This window comes from Barbus barbus (genome assembly GCF_936440315.1).
Source record: "Barbus barbus genome assembly, chromosome: 36".
NCBI lineage: Eukaryota > Metazoa > Chordata > Actinopteri > Cypriniformes > Cyprinidae > Barbus > Barbus barbus.
The window spans coordinates 5,533,947-5,552,551 of NC_136714.1; the positions used below are offsets into that span (position 1 = coordinate 5,533,947).

Consider the following 18,605-nt stretch of genomic DNA (forward strand, 5'->3'; position numbering starts at 1 on the left):
TGGTGTACAGAGGAGATGTGTGTGCCAGAATTTAGGAGTTAGATCTGTCGTTCTCAAGAAACCTGAAGAAGTACAGAGAACATGGCATGCCCTGTTTGGAGACCTGCATAGAGTGTCTCCCCAGAGGCATGCCAAAATACAGAACGATCACTGCTCTGGTGTTTCTCAGCTGCGTGGGGATGATCAAAACGGTGATAATGTGTCTTTCCAGAAGCTGGCAGAGCTGGAGCATCAGCTGGCAGTCATCTCCAGCAGTTGAGGGTACTGTCTCACCTGCTCCTTATCCAGTTTCCTCAAGTTTGGAGGTTCCACGAGTCGGTGCCTTACAAAGGGGTTCCGCCCCCTGCTGTAGTAAGTACACCGGTTTTTCCACGTGTTCCTGCTCAGGAACCAAGAACTGAAGTGAAGGAAGAAGAGATGGAGGAGCTAGTTGAAAAAATCCAACCAACTTGTGTACCTGCAAGTTCCAACAGTAGGTAGACAAAATATGGAAGTCTCCTATACTGACTGGGTGTATTGCAGAGAGACCTCTACCTCTGTGCGCACATTCCATGGCTTTCGATCGAAATGCCAGCGCCTGATAGTGGACATTAAAGTTCCAGTCATCTTTTTGTGTTCTTATAATGATATATAGTAGTATTTGCCATGTGTCTTATCTTCACTCTCATAAATCTTGGGGATGGGGTAATAAAACCTCAAAGTACAGGCGTTCCCCTGGTTATCCTGGGAAAATATTTAAATTGGTCTCAAACTCAATTCCTGGAGGGCCACAGCTCTGCACAGTTTTGCTCCAACCCTAATCAAACACCTGATCCAACTAATCAAGGTCTCCAGGATCTTTAGAACTTTCCAAGCAGGTGTGATTTGGAGCTAAACTCTGCAGAGCTGTGGCCTTCCAGGAATCGAGTTTTAGTTTTTTTTTATTGAATGCATAAACACACGCTTCAATGTTATGTGCACAAATAAAAGCCTAACACTTGTGTGTGTTAAACTTTTCACTCTGATAAATTAATTTCACAATTAAAGTGTGGCAAAATGCCAGCATGAACTAAAATAATTCAATATGATGTAACAGAAGAAAAATGTATATGACTAACAGAACTGAATGTGGCAAGTATTTTGCCTGAAATAATTGTATTCCTAATAATACTTGTATGACTGGATATTTAAAAATGTGACTGAATAAGTCTGAATGAAAATCGTTAATTTTGACACGGGCAAAATGATACTTTCATATACAGCATGGGACTAAAATGTAGATGAGAGCATTTTGTGATGGGATCTTCTGGTTATTAAATGTATTAAATGCTCCTAACCCCCACCCTTCCCCAAATACACCAAAAGGCCCGGATTCATAGACAGGGCTTAGCCTAAACCAGGATTAGGCCATAGTTCATTTAGGACATTTAAGTAATTTTTATAAACATGCCTTGGAAAAAAGCATTACTGGTGTACATCTTAAGACAAAACTAAGGCACTGACATGTTTTACGATCAATCAGTGCAAGTTTCTTTCAGTTGAAACAGCTCAGATTTTGATTTTAGTCTAGGACTAGCCTTAAACCTTGTCTGTGAAACCGGGGGTATATTACTAAAACTAAACCATGAGTACAAAAATGAGGAGAGAGTGTCTAGATAGGGGGCAGCAACATTGCAACACGTTGTCTGACATCCTTTGCGCTCAGTTAGGCATTATTGATTGACAGCAAGTATATCCAATGAGCGCTACGTTTAGAACCGCATATCTCGATTAGCCCCGCCCACACTGTGTACATCAGCATCAAGCTAAGGTCAGGCTCATTCGGGAACTTACCCAGCACCACACCACCAAAGGACAGATTTGTTGCAAATCCACCGCCAGAATGTCTCTGTCAAACAAACTCACGTTGGACAAGGTGGACTTGAAAGGAAAACGCGTGATCATGAGGTGAGTCTGAATTGTCACCGTTATATTACTCACAAACGATTTATCAGCATGCTCGTACTCTTCATTTATGCTGTATGGCTTAATGTAGGCATATCAAAATTTAGCTTTATTTTGATTTTTTGGCATCGCTCAAGGTTATGCCAAAGAACGCCGAGCGAGTTCAATCTTTGATAACCGGAAGTGTAAGTGTCATGCGTCACGTTACGTGCAGGATGGCAGATGCACCAAAAGCACGTGCAAGTCGTCTAATTTCTGTCATAACTCTGTATTAAAATAATAGCAGATCTTTAAACACCTCACACACATTCTGTAGACGCTATAAAATGTCTTGGTGAAATGACACCACCCAGCTACAAATGTCAAATAGTCAGGAAGCCTCTATAGTCACTTCATTTTTGTATTATACCGACAACCAGTAAGTTACGTTTTTACATCATGTACTGTTTTATAAAGTCTTTTGTACGTGTGCTGGCGGGTTTATATCAAAATGCGCGTTTATTTAGTGACGTGTTCCCTCACGCATGCCAGGTATTTCAATTCATGCTCATAAATGAAGATTGTTTATAATATATTCCGCTAAAAGACATCAGCAGCTATTTGCATAAATTACCTTTGGTATTCTGAACCCAGTCTAAAGGCCTGTCAGCAAATAGCCTTTGGCTAAAAGTCCACACTGGCGGATCCTGCCTCGCCCACAGTCTGCTGTTAACATTTTTCACCCTTATATAAATACCCAAATGATGTATAATTAGTAATTATACAAGTAATTAGTAGTTTTCACGATGAGTCTGTATGTATTTCTACAGTTGCAATGGCCCGTGCTCTTACTGCGATCACTGTCAGGTTCCGAACTGCTATAATATTGTCTAATTTTATATTAATAATATTACAGTAGCCGGTGCATCAGCATCTATAGCAGTGACTCTTCCTGAACACGCCTGAATGCTTTCGGGGGCTTTACAGTATTATATAATGCACTGTAGTCATGGAGACGGGGTGTACGTGCAGCAGTGTGTGTACTCCTATACATGTAGCTAATAGTGAGACTGATCAGATGGCTTATAGATTTAGTTGCTTTTTATTGATTAAAATAGCTTAATGTGTATATTTTTATTAATTTAGTGGTCTTTTTCATAGACATTTAAAATGAAAGCTAAAGAGATACATTGATATTAATGAGTGCTGAGGATATTTTTCATGTCTTATTTTAAATTGTTTCTGAATTTTTTTTTTTTTTTTTCAAATAATGAAGGAGCTATGTAATCAATTAAATCATGGTATTTGTTTATTTAGCTAATTCTCCAGTAGATTGATTTACTTTTCTCTCTCTCCATAGGGTTGACTTCAACGTCCCTATGAAGGACAAGACGATAACAAATAACCAGAGGTGAGATGGATATTGCTGATATTTTAATTTAAAAAAAAATTGTCTTTCCAATAATGGTTATTTCACATCCTGATCCTGTCGATTTATTGCAATGTTTTTATCATTAAAATGGACCCACAGCTTTGTTTATATTATCATTTATTCATTCATGTCTATATAGTCTTGCAAAATATTAAAGAACTAATACAATTCTAGACCTTTGAGATTTACTTGTAATTACTATTTCAACAAAGAAATTAACAGTTTATATAATGTTAACAGTACTTTTGAAATGCTGTTTGAGGCAAAAATACCAATTTATGATTATGAAATGTATTTTCTTTTGTTATATTTATATAGCACTGGCTCACTGTTGAAAAGGACATGTTGGCCACATGATACAGAATTTGTTACTAATATTATATATGCTCTCATCAGAATCAAGGCTGCAGTCCCATCAATTCAGTATTGTTTAGATAATGGGGCCAAAGCTGTAGTCCTGATGAGCCACTTGGGCCGGCCTGATGGAGTCCCCATGCCAGACAAGTACTCTCTGGAGCCTGTGGCTGCAGAACTCAAGAACCTGCTGGGAAAGTAAGCAAGTTCAATATAGACTTATAACCTACACGTAATACACCATCAGTTAGAAATAATATAAACCTTCAAGCTACATCTGTTTGACAACAGTGATGTTATATAGCTTTACAGCATAAACATTACAAATGTATGGTAGAAAATCATTCTCAAGCTGACATCTTAATAGCAATGCATGCATAATTTAACTTATTTCTTCGCCACCAACCTTGCTGTTTAATTTGCTTATGAAGAGACATTCAGTTCCTGAAGGACTGTGTGGGTCCAGATGTGGAGAAAGCCTGTGCAGACCCACCTGCAGGTTCTGTCATTCTGCTGGAGAACCTGCGGTTCCATGTGGCAGAGGAGGGCAAGGGCAAAGACGCATCGGGTAACAAGGTCAGTGTGTCGTACAGCAGTGGCTCTGCAGAAAGTGCTTGGTCATCCAACAGAGTTTTTGCAGAGTTCTTAAAATCAGATGGAAGACTTTTAAGACCTGCACAAATAAAATCAATACGGTCCATACAGAGCAGATTCCACAATCTCTAAATAAATCATGTATTTTACTTGTAGTCCACTGAATGAAGAGTTTTGTCACAGTTTACTCTATTTTACTATCCTCACTTGCATAAATGAACTAGAGTGTCCTGCAGACACTAGTCAAAAATTACATCTGGTGTCTGAATTTAGTTTGACTGTATATCTATCATATATTACATTCAGGGTAGCCCAAAGAGAAGCCACAAGAGTTTACGTTGAATTAAATGTCAAATGTGACCCTGGAGCACAAAACCAGTCATAATAGTCACACGGGTATATTTGTAGTCAAACAATACATTGCATGGGTCAAAATAATCGATTTTTCGTTTATGCCAAGAATCATTAGGATATTAAGTATATCAAAACTTTTTTTTTTTTTTTTTTTTTTTTTTTGCACCCTCAGATTCCAGATTTTCTAATACAGGTGCATCTCAAAAAATTTGAATATCATGAGAATTTTTATTTTATTTTGTTTAACCTTACAGCTCATGAAAGTCAAAAATCCAATATCTCAAAATATTAGAATATTTACATTTTTACAGTTTCAATAAATGACCATCTCTACAGTATAAATTCCGGGTATCTCTTGTTCTTTGAAACCATGATAATGGGGAAGACTGCTGACTTGGCAATAATCCAGAAGATAGTCATTGACACCCTCCACAAAGAGGGTAAGTCACAGAAGGTCATTACTGAAAGGAGTGGCTGTTCACAGAGTGCTGTATCAAAGCATATTAAATGCAAAGTTGACTGGAAGGAAGAATTTGGGTAGGAATGGGTGCACAAGCAACAGGGATGACCGCAAGCTTGAGAATACTGTCAAGCAAAGCTGATTCAAACACTTGGGAGAGTTTCACAAGGTGTGGACTGAAGCTGGAGTCAGTGCATCAAGAGTCACCACGCTCAGACGTCTTCAGGAAAAGGGCTACGAAGCCACTTCTGAAACAGAAACAACGTCAGAAGCATCTTACCTGGGCTAAAGAGAAAAAGAACTGGACTGTTGCTCAGTGGTCCATAGTCCTTTTCAGATAAAAGTTTTGCATTTCATTTGGAAATCAAGGTCTGGAGGAAGAGTGGAGAGGCACCGAATCAAAGCTGCTTGAAGTCCAGTGTGAAGTTTCTGAAGTCAGTGATGATTTGGGGTGCCGTGACGTCTGCTGGTGTTGGTCCATTGTGTTTTATCAAGTCCAAAGTCAATGCAGCCATCTACGAGGAGATTTGAGCACTTTATACTTCCATCTGCTGACAAGCTTTATGGAGATGCTGATTTCCTTTTCCAGCAGGATTTTAGCACCTGCCCACAGTGCCAAAAACCCTTCCAAGTGGTTTCCTGACCATGATATTACTGTCCTTGATTGGCCAGCCAACATGCCTGACCTGAACCCCGTATGGGATCTATGGTATATTTTCAAGAGAAAGATGAGAAACAGTCGATCCAACAATACGGACAAGCTGAAGGCTCAATAGTGCCTCAGCAGAGCCACAGGCTGATCGCTTCCATGCCACACCTGACTGACGCTGGAGTTTGTGCTAAAGGAGCCCTGACCAAGAATTGAGTGCAGAAATGAACATGCTTTAAAGAACTTGAACTTTTGCGTTTTGCTAATTTTTTTTTTTTTTTTTTTTGATTGATCTTAGGAAATATTCTAATATTTTGAGATACTGGATTTTGTCTCATGAGCTTTAAGCTCTAATCATCAAAATTAAAACAAAAAACTTTTGGAATGTTTTGCTTTACGTAATGAATCTAGAAAATATGAAAGTTTCACTTTTTGAAACAAGTTACCAAAAAAAAGAACTTTCACGATATTCAAATTTTTTCAGATGCACCTGTAGTTGTATCTCAGCCAGATATTGTCCTATCCTAACAAACCATACATCAATGGAAAGCTTATTTATTCAGCTTTATGTATAAATCTGTTTTAAAAAATTGACCCTTACGACTGGTTTTGTGTTGTCACCAGGGCTTGAAGTTAACGTTTTAGACCACCTGCCACAGTAACTTTTTACCAGCCAGTTTTTGTTTTGTTTTGTTTTTTTTGCCTCATAAAGGTGAAAAATAGAAATCACACAAACATTATTCTTTAACTTGTAAGAATACACGTTATTAACAAAATCATAAGTAATAATAACTCTTAGACTATATATATATTTTTTAAAATCTTTTTATTCATTGATTTGCTGTGTCACAGACATAGTCATATGTCATAGTCACACCGGGATAGAAAAACAGGTATACACACACACACACACACACACACACACCGTGCTAACTCAACAGATATAAGTTAGACCTAAGTTACCGCAGCTTGTATGTAAACAAATCACACACACTGTGTTGATGGCTGATTTAGTCAGTAGACAGTTCCTGGCAACTGTTAATTACAGCCTTCAGGAACCGTTAAGCAGAACTAAATTAATATTACTGGTAAAGTTACCGGGTACCGGGCATTTTCTCACTGGTTCCCAACTCCCAACATTAATTGCTTCTAATTTTAAGTTTTTAGTCCTGATTACAAAAGGATATTTGACTTCGCTTTCTCTGAGCCATACATTTCATCTGTACTGCGGTCATAAATCAGCCACTCACGAACCTTGCCGTTGTCGCCTATTGTCCACTTTGTATTAAAACGTCATCTATTACTTTTCTTTGACTCATCCTCATCTTTTTGTTGGTTGTTCGTTTCAGCTGACCTCTTTACCCCAGTAATGTGCCGCCACATTTTGAGCTGCTAAAAAAAAAAAAAAAAGACGCTAAAAAACAACTAATGAATCACTCAATTCTCATTGGCTACCCGCCAATGTGGCAGGTAGATTGACAGTTTTACCCACCAATTGCAAAGTTCACCCGCATTTGGCGCGTGGTCGGGTGTTAATTTCAGGCCCTGGTTGTCACGCATACCTTGTTGAATACCACAAAAAATGCCACAGCTATCCAGAAAAGAATTTACGCAGAATGCATCTTTTAATTATAGACTAGTCTAAAATGCAATAAGACTCTTATTTTAAATGTCTATGATTTACTACCTCCAGCTGCTAAATAAAAAAGATGAGGGAGATAAAACATTAAAATATAAACACCATAAAGTAAGCATTGCAAAGTAAACCCAAAACTGTGAGCCTGTTGAATGCATTACAGTGCTGTTTTAACTTCTACACATTTAAGACCTCTTAAAATGAGAAATTAAGAGTTTTGCTATAAACATTAAATATACTGATTAAAACAATGACTTAACTACAATGTCTGTTAAACAATTTTTATTGAACGGTACTGTTTTTAACCCAAATATACAACAGTGTTATTCAGAGATGTTTAACTGATGTATTTATAAAAAAAAAAGTGTTAGCTGAATACATTTTAGATTTTGTCTAGATTTTTAACCTTAAATGTCACACACAGCTTCTTGTTAATTGTATGACTTATTTTTTTTCTGTTTGCTTTTGACTTTGCTTTAAAAAACAAATAAAACTGATTAAACTGAATTTAAGACCTTGTAAGGTCCTGTGGTAGTAGGATGTATGGTTTTAAATGCCATGTGCTCAAAAAAAAAAGTGAGAAATGTGAATAGGGTATTTGTTATAGGGACTCTTACAACTGATGATATTTAATATCAACTAATCCGTAAAGGAAGCCCTCTAAAAGTAGGCTAGTTTCACAAATCTCTCACTAAATCATTCTGTTTTGGCTCAAGAAGCGAATAATTGGCTTTTATCATAAGTCGAAGCTTATCTATAAAGCACAAGCTACTCTGTTAAAGGCAGTTGGTGGCTTTGCGCGCATGCAGAGAGACTGTACACAGCTGACCTATTGACATTTTATAGGAAGGTCATATGTGATCATGTGGCTTTTCTGGTCCTCGGAGCCCTGGCTGGAATGCAGACTGGGAAGGGGAGAAGAGAAAGAGAGAGATGAATTGGGGAGCATAGAAAGAGACATAGGAACTGCAATGTTCTTTGCTGGCAGGCGACTGCAGTGAACTTGTGCTTGGCATTTTCTAGGCACTTGTGTAACCTTTCATTCACAGTTCAGAAGTCATGAACTTTGAGTGCATGTGGACAGCAGTAATTTGATCATAACTATATGTAGGGTGGTTTTGATCCAGATCCTACTGTAACTGCATAGTAAACTGGAGAAAGTATTTTAATCCCAAAGACAACCATAAGTACGCCATTTTTTGGTTTACACGTTTCGAAATGTGCACATTGCATGGCAAGATTGGTTCGACCAATGGGCGGGAATGGGATTATGTTTATCGAACTAAAGTCCATCCAGTACATTGTGATTTTTAAATATTTTAATTTGAATGAACTGTTGTTAGTGGGTTTTTCAGACTGACACAAACATTCACATACTATTTAAGTGATTTATTTATTTTTGGCGACGAGGGGTAACTTTGCGTTTTCACTCAAGCCCGCCTGCCATTTTTATGCATTGATTTGAACGGACAAATCTATGGGAAATTTTAAATCTAAATTTAAAAAGATAATTGTGACTCATAATTCTGACTTTTTTTTTTTTTATTCTTTTTTTTTTTTTAATAAGAATTGAGTTTATATCTAACAATTGTGACTTGTAGTCCAGTTATGATTTGATAACACGCAGTTGTAAGTTACAAAGTCAGAATTGAATGAGAGAAACTCGCAATAGTATAAAAAGTGTTTTTGGTTTTTTTTAACCCTCAGAATTGGACTTCATAACTCAATTGTGAGTTTATATCCCACATTTCAGACATTTTTACAGAAATTGCAGTTCAGTATTAGACAGCACATCACATGTCCCACCAGAGACAGTAATATACTGGATGACTGTTACACAGCGATAAAGGATGCATATCACTCGGTTCAACGAGCAGCTTTAGCACTCTCTGATCACTATTTGGTTCATCTTATACCGTCCTACAGGCAGAAACTTAAATCTGCAAAGCCTGTATTAAGATCTGTTAAAAGATGGACTAATGAAACGGAGCGGGATCTACAAGCCTGGACTGTTTTTGAAGCCGCTGCCATCGATCTGGACGAGCTCACAGAGACTAACATCTTATATCAGTTTCTGTGAGGATATGTGCATTCCTAACAGGACTCATCTATTCTACAACAATGACAAACCATGGTTCACTCCAAAACTCAGACAGCTCCGTCAGGCCAAAGAAGATGCTTACAGAAAGGGGGATAAAGTCTTGTACAAACAGGCCAAATACACACTGGAAAAGGAGATCGGAGCCAATTCAATCTTCACACAGATCTTCAACCGATCACTGGAGTTGTGTGAAGTCCCCTCATGCTTCAAACGCTCCACCATCATCCCCGTCCCAAAGAAACCCAAAATTACTGGACTTAATGACTACAGACCTGTGGCCCTAACGTCTGTAGCCATGAAATCATTTGAAAGACTGGTTTTGGCTTATCTAAAGGACATTACCGGACCCTTACTGGACCCCCTGCAGTTTGCCTACAGCACAAACCGGTCTGTGGATGATGCAGTCAACATGAGACTGCACTTCATCCTGAAGCATCTGGACTAGGGATGGGTACCGAAAGTCTGTATTAAATCGGTCTCGGGGCTAAATTATGAAAGACCGGAGTATCGATAAGCTCTGACGTTATCAGTACTTCTGTCGGTATTGGAGAAATTAAGAAAACGCACATACATTTATTGTTTCTCTCTCTCTCTCTCCCTATATATATATATATATATATATATATATATAATATTATAATTTTATTTATTTTTTTCTCGATTTTGGCTTCCAAGGATTATCCGCATTTCTTCTAGCACAACTCCCTTCGTTCCTCCGAACCAAAACTTAACATCTGAATCAGCTCAATCAGTGATTGTTATAAAATGCCGTCTTTACTGTTGCTACATTGCAGGACATATTTGATAGTAAAACGTTGAGAGTACAATCTGAACAAGTGACGCTGTTCCCCAGGCTGAAATGTGTGTGTGCGCGCGCGTGTGCCTGCGCAGCGGCGTGCTCCAAAACGGACAAGCAAAGTACACTTTGAGCTTCGGGCGCGTCGAAATAACACACAAAAATATGCCAGAAAATACACACAAAATGTGTCAAAATGGCCGGTCATGAGAGTCTTCACTTTTATCTTTTAAGTGGACGAGAACAGCTGGGAGAAAATCCGATGCGTGTCAATATATTGTCTTAAAGTATCAGACTGGAGCTTGAGCCATCAATGTTAATCAAAGAACAAAATGCAAAGAGAAAATCACCCACAGCTCTTAATCTGAACAACGTTATAGCTTTAATAAGCATGAATCTATCAGTAGCTACATACAGTGAAAACTATGCAGTGCTCATTTACATCTGATTACTTTTAGATTTATTTTGTATATTACTTACCTGAACATTAATATTAGTAGACCTTCATGGAAAAATGAAAGCACTGTTTATTTCATTTCGTTTGTGTGTTTGTTTTATTGTATTTGTCAGTTTGTTTTACTTTGTTTCTTTGTTCATGTTGTTACTGTATCTTATCTTATGTATATAAAACACTAAAAATACCTGCACACTGGTGCATTTACAAATTGATGAAGTGCAGGCATTTTTAGTGTTTTATATACATAAGATAAGATGCTGTAAGAATATGAACAAAGTAAAACAAAAAGTACCGATAAGAATACCGTTAAAGCACCTCGTGGAGTATCAAGGATCCGGAGAAAGGTGAGGGATCAGCCTAGAACTACATGGGAGGACCTGGTCAATGACCTGAAGAGAGCTGGAACCACAGTCTCAATGGTTACCATTAGTAACACACTACACCGTCATGGATTAAAATCCTGCAGCGCTCGCAAGGTCCCCCTGCTCAAGCCAGCACATGTCCAGGCCCGTCTGAAGTTTGCCAAAGACCATCTGGATGATCCACAGGAGGCATGGGAGAAGGTCATGTGGTCAGATGAGACCAAAATAGAACTTTTTTAGTATAAACTCCACTCGCCGTGTTTGGAGGAAGAAGGATGGGTACAATCCCAAGAACACCATCCCAACCGTGAATCATGGGGGTGGAAACATCATGCTTTGGGGGTGCTTTTCTGCAAATGGGACAGGACGACTGCACCATATTGAGGGGAGGATGGATGGGGCCATGTATCGCACTATTTTCTCACGGCTGGGTCTTCCAGCATGACAATGACCCCAAACACACAGCAAGGGCAACTAAGGAGTGGCTTCGTAAGAAGCATTTCAAGGTCCTGGAGTGGCCTAGCCAGTCTCCAGACCTGAACCCAATAGAAATTTGGGCTGTCTCTGTTGCCCAGAGACAGCCCAAAAATCTGGAGAAGACCTGTATGGAGGAGTGGGCAAAAATCCCTGCTGCAGTGTGTGCAAACCTGGTCAAGAACTACAGGAAACATCTGACCTCTGTAATTGTAAACACAGGTTTCTGTACCAAATATTAAGTTCTATTTCTCTATTGTATCAAATACTTATTTCATGCAATAAAATGGAAATTAATTATTCAAAAATCATACTATGTGATTTTCTGGATTTTTGTTTTATATTCTGTTTCTCACAGTTGAGGTGCACCTACGATGAAAATTACAGATCTCTCCATTCTTTGTAAGTGGGAAAACCTGAAAAATCACCCGTGTATCAAATACTTATTTGCCCCACTGTATGTGAGGATCCTGTTTGTGGACTTCAGCTCCGCTTTTAACACCATCACGGAAACCCTTCAGAATAAACTCCGTCCACACCTCCGTCTGCCAGTGGATCAACAGCTTCCTGACAGACAGACAGCAGCTAGTAAAGCTTGGTAAATTCACATCCAGCACTCGTACCATCAGCACTGGAGCTCCTCAGGGCTGCGTTCTGTCCCCGCTGCTCTTCTCCCTCTACACCAGCGACTGCACATCTAAAGACCCCTCTGTCAAGCTCCTGAAGTTTGCAGATGGCACCACACTGATCGGCCTCATCCAGGACGGTGATGAGTCTGCTTACAGACAGGAGGTTAAGAAGCTGGCTGTCTGGTGCAGTCTTAACAACCTGGAGCTTAACACGCTCAAAACTGTGGAGATGATGGTGGACTTCAGGAGAAACCCCCCTGCTCTCCCCCCACTCACCATCATGAACAGCACTGTGACTGCAGTGGAGTCATTAAGATTCCTGGGCACCACCATCTCCCAGGACCTGAAGTGGGATATTCACATGGACTCCATTGTCAGGAAGGCCCAGCAGAGGTTGTACTTTCTTCGCCAGCTGAGGAAGTTCAACCTGCCACAGGAGCTGCTGAAACAGTTCTACTCTGCCATCATTGAATCTATCCTCTGCACTTCAATAACTGTCTGATTCAGCTCAGCTACCAAATCTGACCTCAGAAGACTACGGAGAGTAGTCCGGACTGCTGAGCGAATCATTGGTACAACTCTCCAAGAACTGTACTTATCCAGAGCGAGCAAAAGGGCTGGTAAAATCACTCTAGACCCCTCACATCCAGCACACTCCCTCTTTGAATTGTTACTGTCTGGTCGATGCTACAGAGCTCTGAGCACCAGAACGACCAGACACAGGAACAGTTTCTTCCCTCAGGCACTCCATCTCATGAACACTCAATAAGCGTGGAACACACAACTATAATACATTATCCATTCACCACACTCACTTATTTTATTTTTACTTTCTCATTTCTAATTTGCACATACTATATATTGATGTCTATATTAGTATTTTTGCTGCTTTGTACATTGCCTATTTGGATATTTGTATATTATTCTTTTATTATCCGTGTCCTGTTGCTGTCTCTCTGTTGCACTGTGGAGCTTCTGTCACCAAAACATTCCTTGTATGTGTAAACGTACTTGGCCAATAAAGCTCATTCTGATTCTGATTAATGCAATTTGTACTCTCAAAGTGGGATTTGACCTATAAATGATTTTGCTTTTCTCTTAGACCAAAGCAAGCCAGGAGGAAATCAATTCTTTCCGAGCCTCCCTGTCCAAGCTGGGTGATGTCTACGTCAATGATGCCTTTGGAACTGCTCACAGAGCTCATAGGTGCTCTATTACATGAAACAGTGATAGAAAAATAGAAATGATAAAGTTTAGACTTGTGTTGTTTTTTCTCCTTTGATTTTCATGTCTAATGTCTCACTCTAGCTCCATGGTTGGAGTGAATCTCCCTCAGAAGGCAGCTGGTTTTCTGATGAAGAAGGAGTTGGACTACTTTGCCATGGCCCTCGAGAAACCACAGAGGCCTTTCTTGGCCATTCTCGGAGGGTGAGTATTGGAGTACTTTGGTAGTTCATAATTTTAGTTCTGAATACTATCCTAAGAGGATACGTTTTAACCAAGTTTAGTTATAAAAAACCCCAAAAGACCTTGCATGATCTTGTCCATGATCAAAAGAAAGGAGTTCAGCTCAGTATTCTGGTCAATGTTAAAAGCTAAATGTTCACCAGATACAGTATGATGTCGGATAATATGAGATGCTTTACTAGAATGCATCTGTCCTCGCTCACTTGAAGAAAACCTTCAGAAAGCATCAGTGACAGTCCAGGAATAGATGAGTTTAGCCTCTTATGCAACAGTAGGATGTGTGACCATATCCTTTTTGCTCTTCTGTTCTTTAAGCCTCACCTCACATATGTGGCAGTAAAAAGAATGGTATTAATTTAAACATTTGTAGATGTCTTCCTTTTCATAGTTTCATGCCTGTTGGTGAAAGGCTGAAACCTTTTTGATGCAACTATGCAGGATGCAATGATGGAACTCCCTTAAAACGAATTGGCAGTGATCACTACAAAGTGTTCTTGTGGAAATGGAGGATTCCGTGCAGATGAATTGCAGAAATCAGAGTCCAGACCGTTGCACAACTTGGACGCATACAATGTCTCTATTTTATTTATTTTTTTCCCTGAAAGCATCCACCCCTGCATATTCATTGGCCGACCATCACTCATTTGCAGTTGTGACTGAAGCAGTCTGCGTCTGGGGTTTGTCCCAGTAACAAAGTTCAGTGAGGAAACTGGCCCACTGATAAGCTGTACTGCAATGAACAACAATCCTTAAACTTGTCTCATAAATAAACAGTTCTAGGGCACTTCCTGTAGTTTCTTAGAGGCGGAAGTTTCTCAGTTTCATTCCAAAAAGATTTACATTTAAAAATGAGCATTTCATTAAAGGCTTTGTTTGATTTGTTGCTTTGATCATACAGCGCTAAGGTCAAAGATAAGATTCAGCTGATCAACAACATGTTGGACAAGGTGAATGAGATGATCATTGGTGGAGGAATGGCCTTTACCTTCCTCAAGGTTCTCAAGAACATGGAGGTGAGTGGTTTGAAGCTAACTAACTACTGCAAACTAAAGTCCCCAACTTATGTTTTATTTTTATAAATGAATCGGTGTATTATAGAAATGTATATATGAAATGTCCCATTGCCAAAAAAAGAGAATAAAATAAATTAGGCTAAAATAAACATTGTAAAATAAATTGTTATAACAGTGCTTTATAATTGACAATATGACTATAATATATGTGAAATCTGTAACACCCTCTTTTTTTTTTTTTAATCCATGATCTTACCCACGTATATTGCATAAAGGTGTTTTCTGAAGTACCTCCATTGAGTTTTAAAATTGTTCACTTGTTGTGCTCAGATTGGCACTTCCCTGTTTGATGACGAGGGTGCCAAAATTGTGAAAGACCTCATGGCTAAGGCTGAGAAGAATGGCGTGAAGATCACACTTCCTGTGGACTTCGTCACTGCAGATAAGTTTGACGAGAAGGCGGTGACGGGGTCTGCATCAGTAGCCGATGGTATTCCAGCTGGCTGGATGGTAAGGCGGACAAATGTTAGATTGTTTAGAGTTATATGATCTCTTCCTCTGAAGTGAACTATAAATGGTTCTCCTTCTGTCCAGGGTCTAGACTGTGCTTCTGAGAGCTCAAAGCTCTATGCAGAGGCTGTAGCCAGAGCCAAGCAGATTGTGTGGAATGGACCTGTTGGTGTGTTTGAGTGGGACAACTTCTCTCGTGGAACCAAGAACTTGATGGACAAAGTAGTAGAAGCGACCAAAAATGGCTGCATCACCATTATTGGTAAGATTTTCATTTCATTGTTTAAGTTCTTGCCTGAAATGCATGTAATGACACGCATCTAATAGACCGGTGGTTGACCGATATATTTCCAGGGCCAATATTATCAGCTAGTATTTTTAATTATCAGCATTGTCCGACAATTGTAATGAACAGGACTTTTATTCAGCTTCTGAGTGCAGACTCGCATGAGCTCACATTCTGTCTTTCTTAGTCTTTGTATAAAAGTTCTTTCTAATAATTGAAATGCAAATGCTGCGACTCTTAATTCATATACTATCACAAGTTTATTGCCACAAGTCTTGGCAAGTCTAGCTTTTAGAACTTCTTGTTTAAATCTCAAACTATGCTGTGCTATATCCAGTTTACCGTTATGTCATATTCACTGCGAGCTGACTTCTTTGTGAAAATATGATTCCCAGCCTACACAGACTTATCAAATGACTGATGTTACTTTTTTTTTTTTTTTTTTTTTTTTTTTTTTTTTTAGTTCATAATTTTTAACGACTTATTACGGAATCGGGTAGTTCCTATTTGAAATTTAAGTTCAAATGATTTCAAATAGATTAATTTCCAAATTATTCATTTCTAATTAATAAATATCTCACAAATATAAATTTAATTGCAGAATTTATGCATGTTATTTACTATCCTTAAATTAAATGGTGTGATGTATAGTTCTATATTGGCTTTTATTGGCCACCTGGCTCTCTAAAATATCGGTAAAAAAAAAGCCATATCGGTCGACCACTGTAATGAACTAAATGACATCTTTGTCTCTTTTAAATTCAGGTGGGGGAGACACCGCAACCTGCTGTGCCAAGTGGGACACAGAAGACAAGGTCAGTCATGTGAGCACAGGAGGCGGAGCTAGTCTGGAGCTGCTGGAGGGGAAAGTGTTGCCTGGTGTTGAAGCCCTCAGCAACGTATAATTGCTCTGAGCCTCTTCTGCCAGAGGTTGGGTGCTCATCTCCCAAGAAGCTGTCATCCTTACTCACTCAGCGTTTGTTCAGCATTCTATCACCTGTCAGGATGCAAATGACAACTACTTCACTCTCTATGGACAGCTAACAGTATGCTGTGTTAGACTCTCTGACCTGTTGACTCATGCACATTCACATAATCCATTTGCTTTTCTTCCATCAAATAACTTAGTGTTTCTCATTCAAGATGTTTTCATCCATTATGAGCGAAAGGTTGACCTCAGCATTAATGGCTGTTCCCGTTATGATTGTTATATTCGAGAGATGGGTCATTTGCTTTACCTGCTTAAGTGTTATTGTAGTCTGAATGTGTGCATAGTGTAATTGTTGTGTGTTGTGATTCTAAAGTTTATATTTGATTATTTGTGGCCTCCCCACAGATGTTGAGTATGTGTAATACTGTAGAAACTTTCCTCCCCATATTGCACTTATCATCCTAGACCTGCAGCTTATGAGAGAGATGTTCCGCACTGGAATTATGATGGGCTAATGTTAGACCCAGGCAACCTGTCGTGGAGTAAGAATGAGGAAAATAATAAAAAATTAATAATATTTTTTTTTTTTGTGTGTGTGTGTCTGCACCCGATAGGTAGTATGGTATTATGAGAGATGGTAAAGTTACCAGAAATGAGCATATTAACAAACCACTATAATGATGCATAATTTAAACTATATTATTGCCATATATATATATATTAGTGGGAATTCAACGTAAAGCAATGTAAAGTGTAAACATTATTACATATATTATCACACCGCTCTCTAGAAAGTTCTTGGGTGAAATTGTGTCAGGTGGGCAATTTAAGCTTGATTGTACTGAGCTCATTAGGATTACACTTTCAGAGCATAAATATGGCCTTTAAAGGAACACTTTAAAAAAAAAAAAAGAAGGTAAAATAGGCTTGGCTGATGCAACATGATCCTGGTGACTATACCTACACCTCAAAGGAGGACTCCATTATCATGGAAGGTAAATTCCCTTTGACATTCAGATTTTAATTTCAAAATATTACTGTGACAACACTTGTAGTATTTGTTACTGTAGTTACATGGATTAAAAAGCAAAAAATACATTTTATAAAGTTGGTATGTATAAATATAAAATTTTCGTTTAAGGTGGTTAAATATTGCTGACCCACTTTGGCTTAATAAAATGGACTAGTGGATTTCAGGTAAAGTGGTCCACCTTAAACCTTCATTAACTGTCCTCACGTTCATTAAACTGACATTCACTGATTGTTTTATCATTGACATGTAGAACTGATGTTTTAGGAAACAGTTAAATAGTATAAAGAGCTATATTCTTTAACTTTAAATAGTTAAAGAGTATAAAACTTTAAAATGTTCATAATAGCCTAATGGTTTAAAGTTTGAAAAACTTCTTTTTTTTTTTATATACAATATTACATTTTAAATGTAATTTTTCTCTTATTCACTTTTTTTGTTATGGTCACATTTTTAATATGTTGAGGTCATTTTCATCAGTATTCTGTTAGATTTAATCTAATTTAATGTCTACACATTTTTATGCATAAATTATGTGAACTTATCAATTTTACCCCCGGGTCTGGGCTGTATGTTTTTCGTGTTGGTTAGGTTAGGAAAAAAATAAGGTGTTTTGTAATTTCACAAAAAAAAAAAAAGACAAAAAGTCTGTATTTATTATCTCTCCATTTTACCAGACCTGTATAATTTTAAAATGTTTATTGGTATATACCAGGCATCCTCAAATCTGGCCCACTCCTGCAGAGTTTAGCTCTAACCCTAATCAAACACACCTGAGCATGCTAATCAGAGTCTTCAAGATCATTAGAAAATCACAGGTTTGAGAGTTTGATCACATTGGCCCTCCAGGGAAAGATTTGAGAAACCCTGGTATATACCTTCTAAACAACACACAATTTTAACTGTATTCTAATGAAAATATTACAGCTGGACCTTAAATTTAAGAAAGGTAATAAAAGAAACGAAAAACCTATGGGTATCTAAGTTACAAGCTATAATAAAAAGTCTCACATTACCTGAATTCACACTATATGCTATAAATATAGGCCCTATCCAACTTTATCACAAATGTTTTATTTTTTTTTATTTTTTTACCGTTATATGAGTCTTCGTTATTGTTTTGAGTAAGTAAAACAGCTGTACTACACCGAACTTTCTTTGAAATTAA

The 18,605-nt window shown here is 38.3% G+C and overlaps 1 protein-coding gene across 1 annotated transcript; it reads left to right on the forward strand.

The window, feature by feature from the left end:
* Positions 1-1,767: 1,767 nt before the first annotated feature.
* LOC306856251 (phosphoglycerate kinase 1-like) lies at positions 1,768-17,627 on the forward strand. The gene is made up of 10 exons (XM_079395407.1): positions 1,768-1,926; positions 3,263-3,313; positions 3,731-3,886; positions 4,120-4,264; positions 13,303-13,406; positions 13,509-13,628; positions 14,566-14,680; positions 15,011-15,190; positions 15,275-15,452; positions 16,242-17,627. The coding sequence occupies exons 1-10, from the start codon at positions 1,862-1,864 to the stop codon at positions 16,379-16,381; spliced, it is 1,254 nt and encodes a 417-aa protein (XP_079251533.1). The 5' UTR covers positions 1,768-1,861; the 3' UTR covers positions 16,382-17,627.
* Positions 17,628-18,605: the final 978 nt, after the last annotated feature.

Excerpts from the sequence above, each read along its gene's own strand:
- LOC306856251 (XM_079395407.1), top strand. The coding sequence starts at position 1,862 with ATGTCTCTGTCAAACAAACTCACGTTGGACAAGGTGGACTTGAAAGGA. Across the intron at positions 13,407-13,508 it reads ACTGCTCACAGAGCTCATAG|CTCCATGGTTGGAGTGAATC; the intron begins GTGCTCTATTAC and ends GTCTCACTCTAG. Across the intron at positions 14,681-15,010 it reads AGGTTCTCAAGAACATGGAG|ATTGGCACTTCCCTGTTTGA; the intron begins GTGAGTGGTTTG and ends TGTTGTGCTCAG.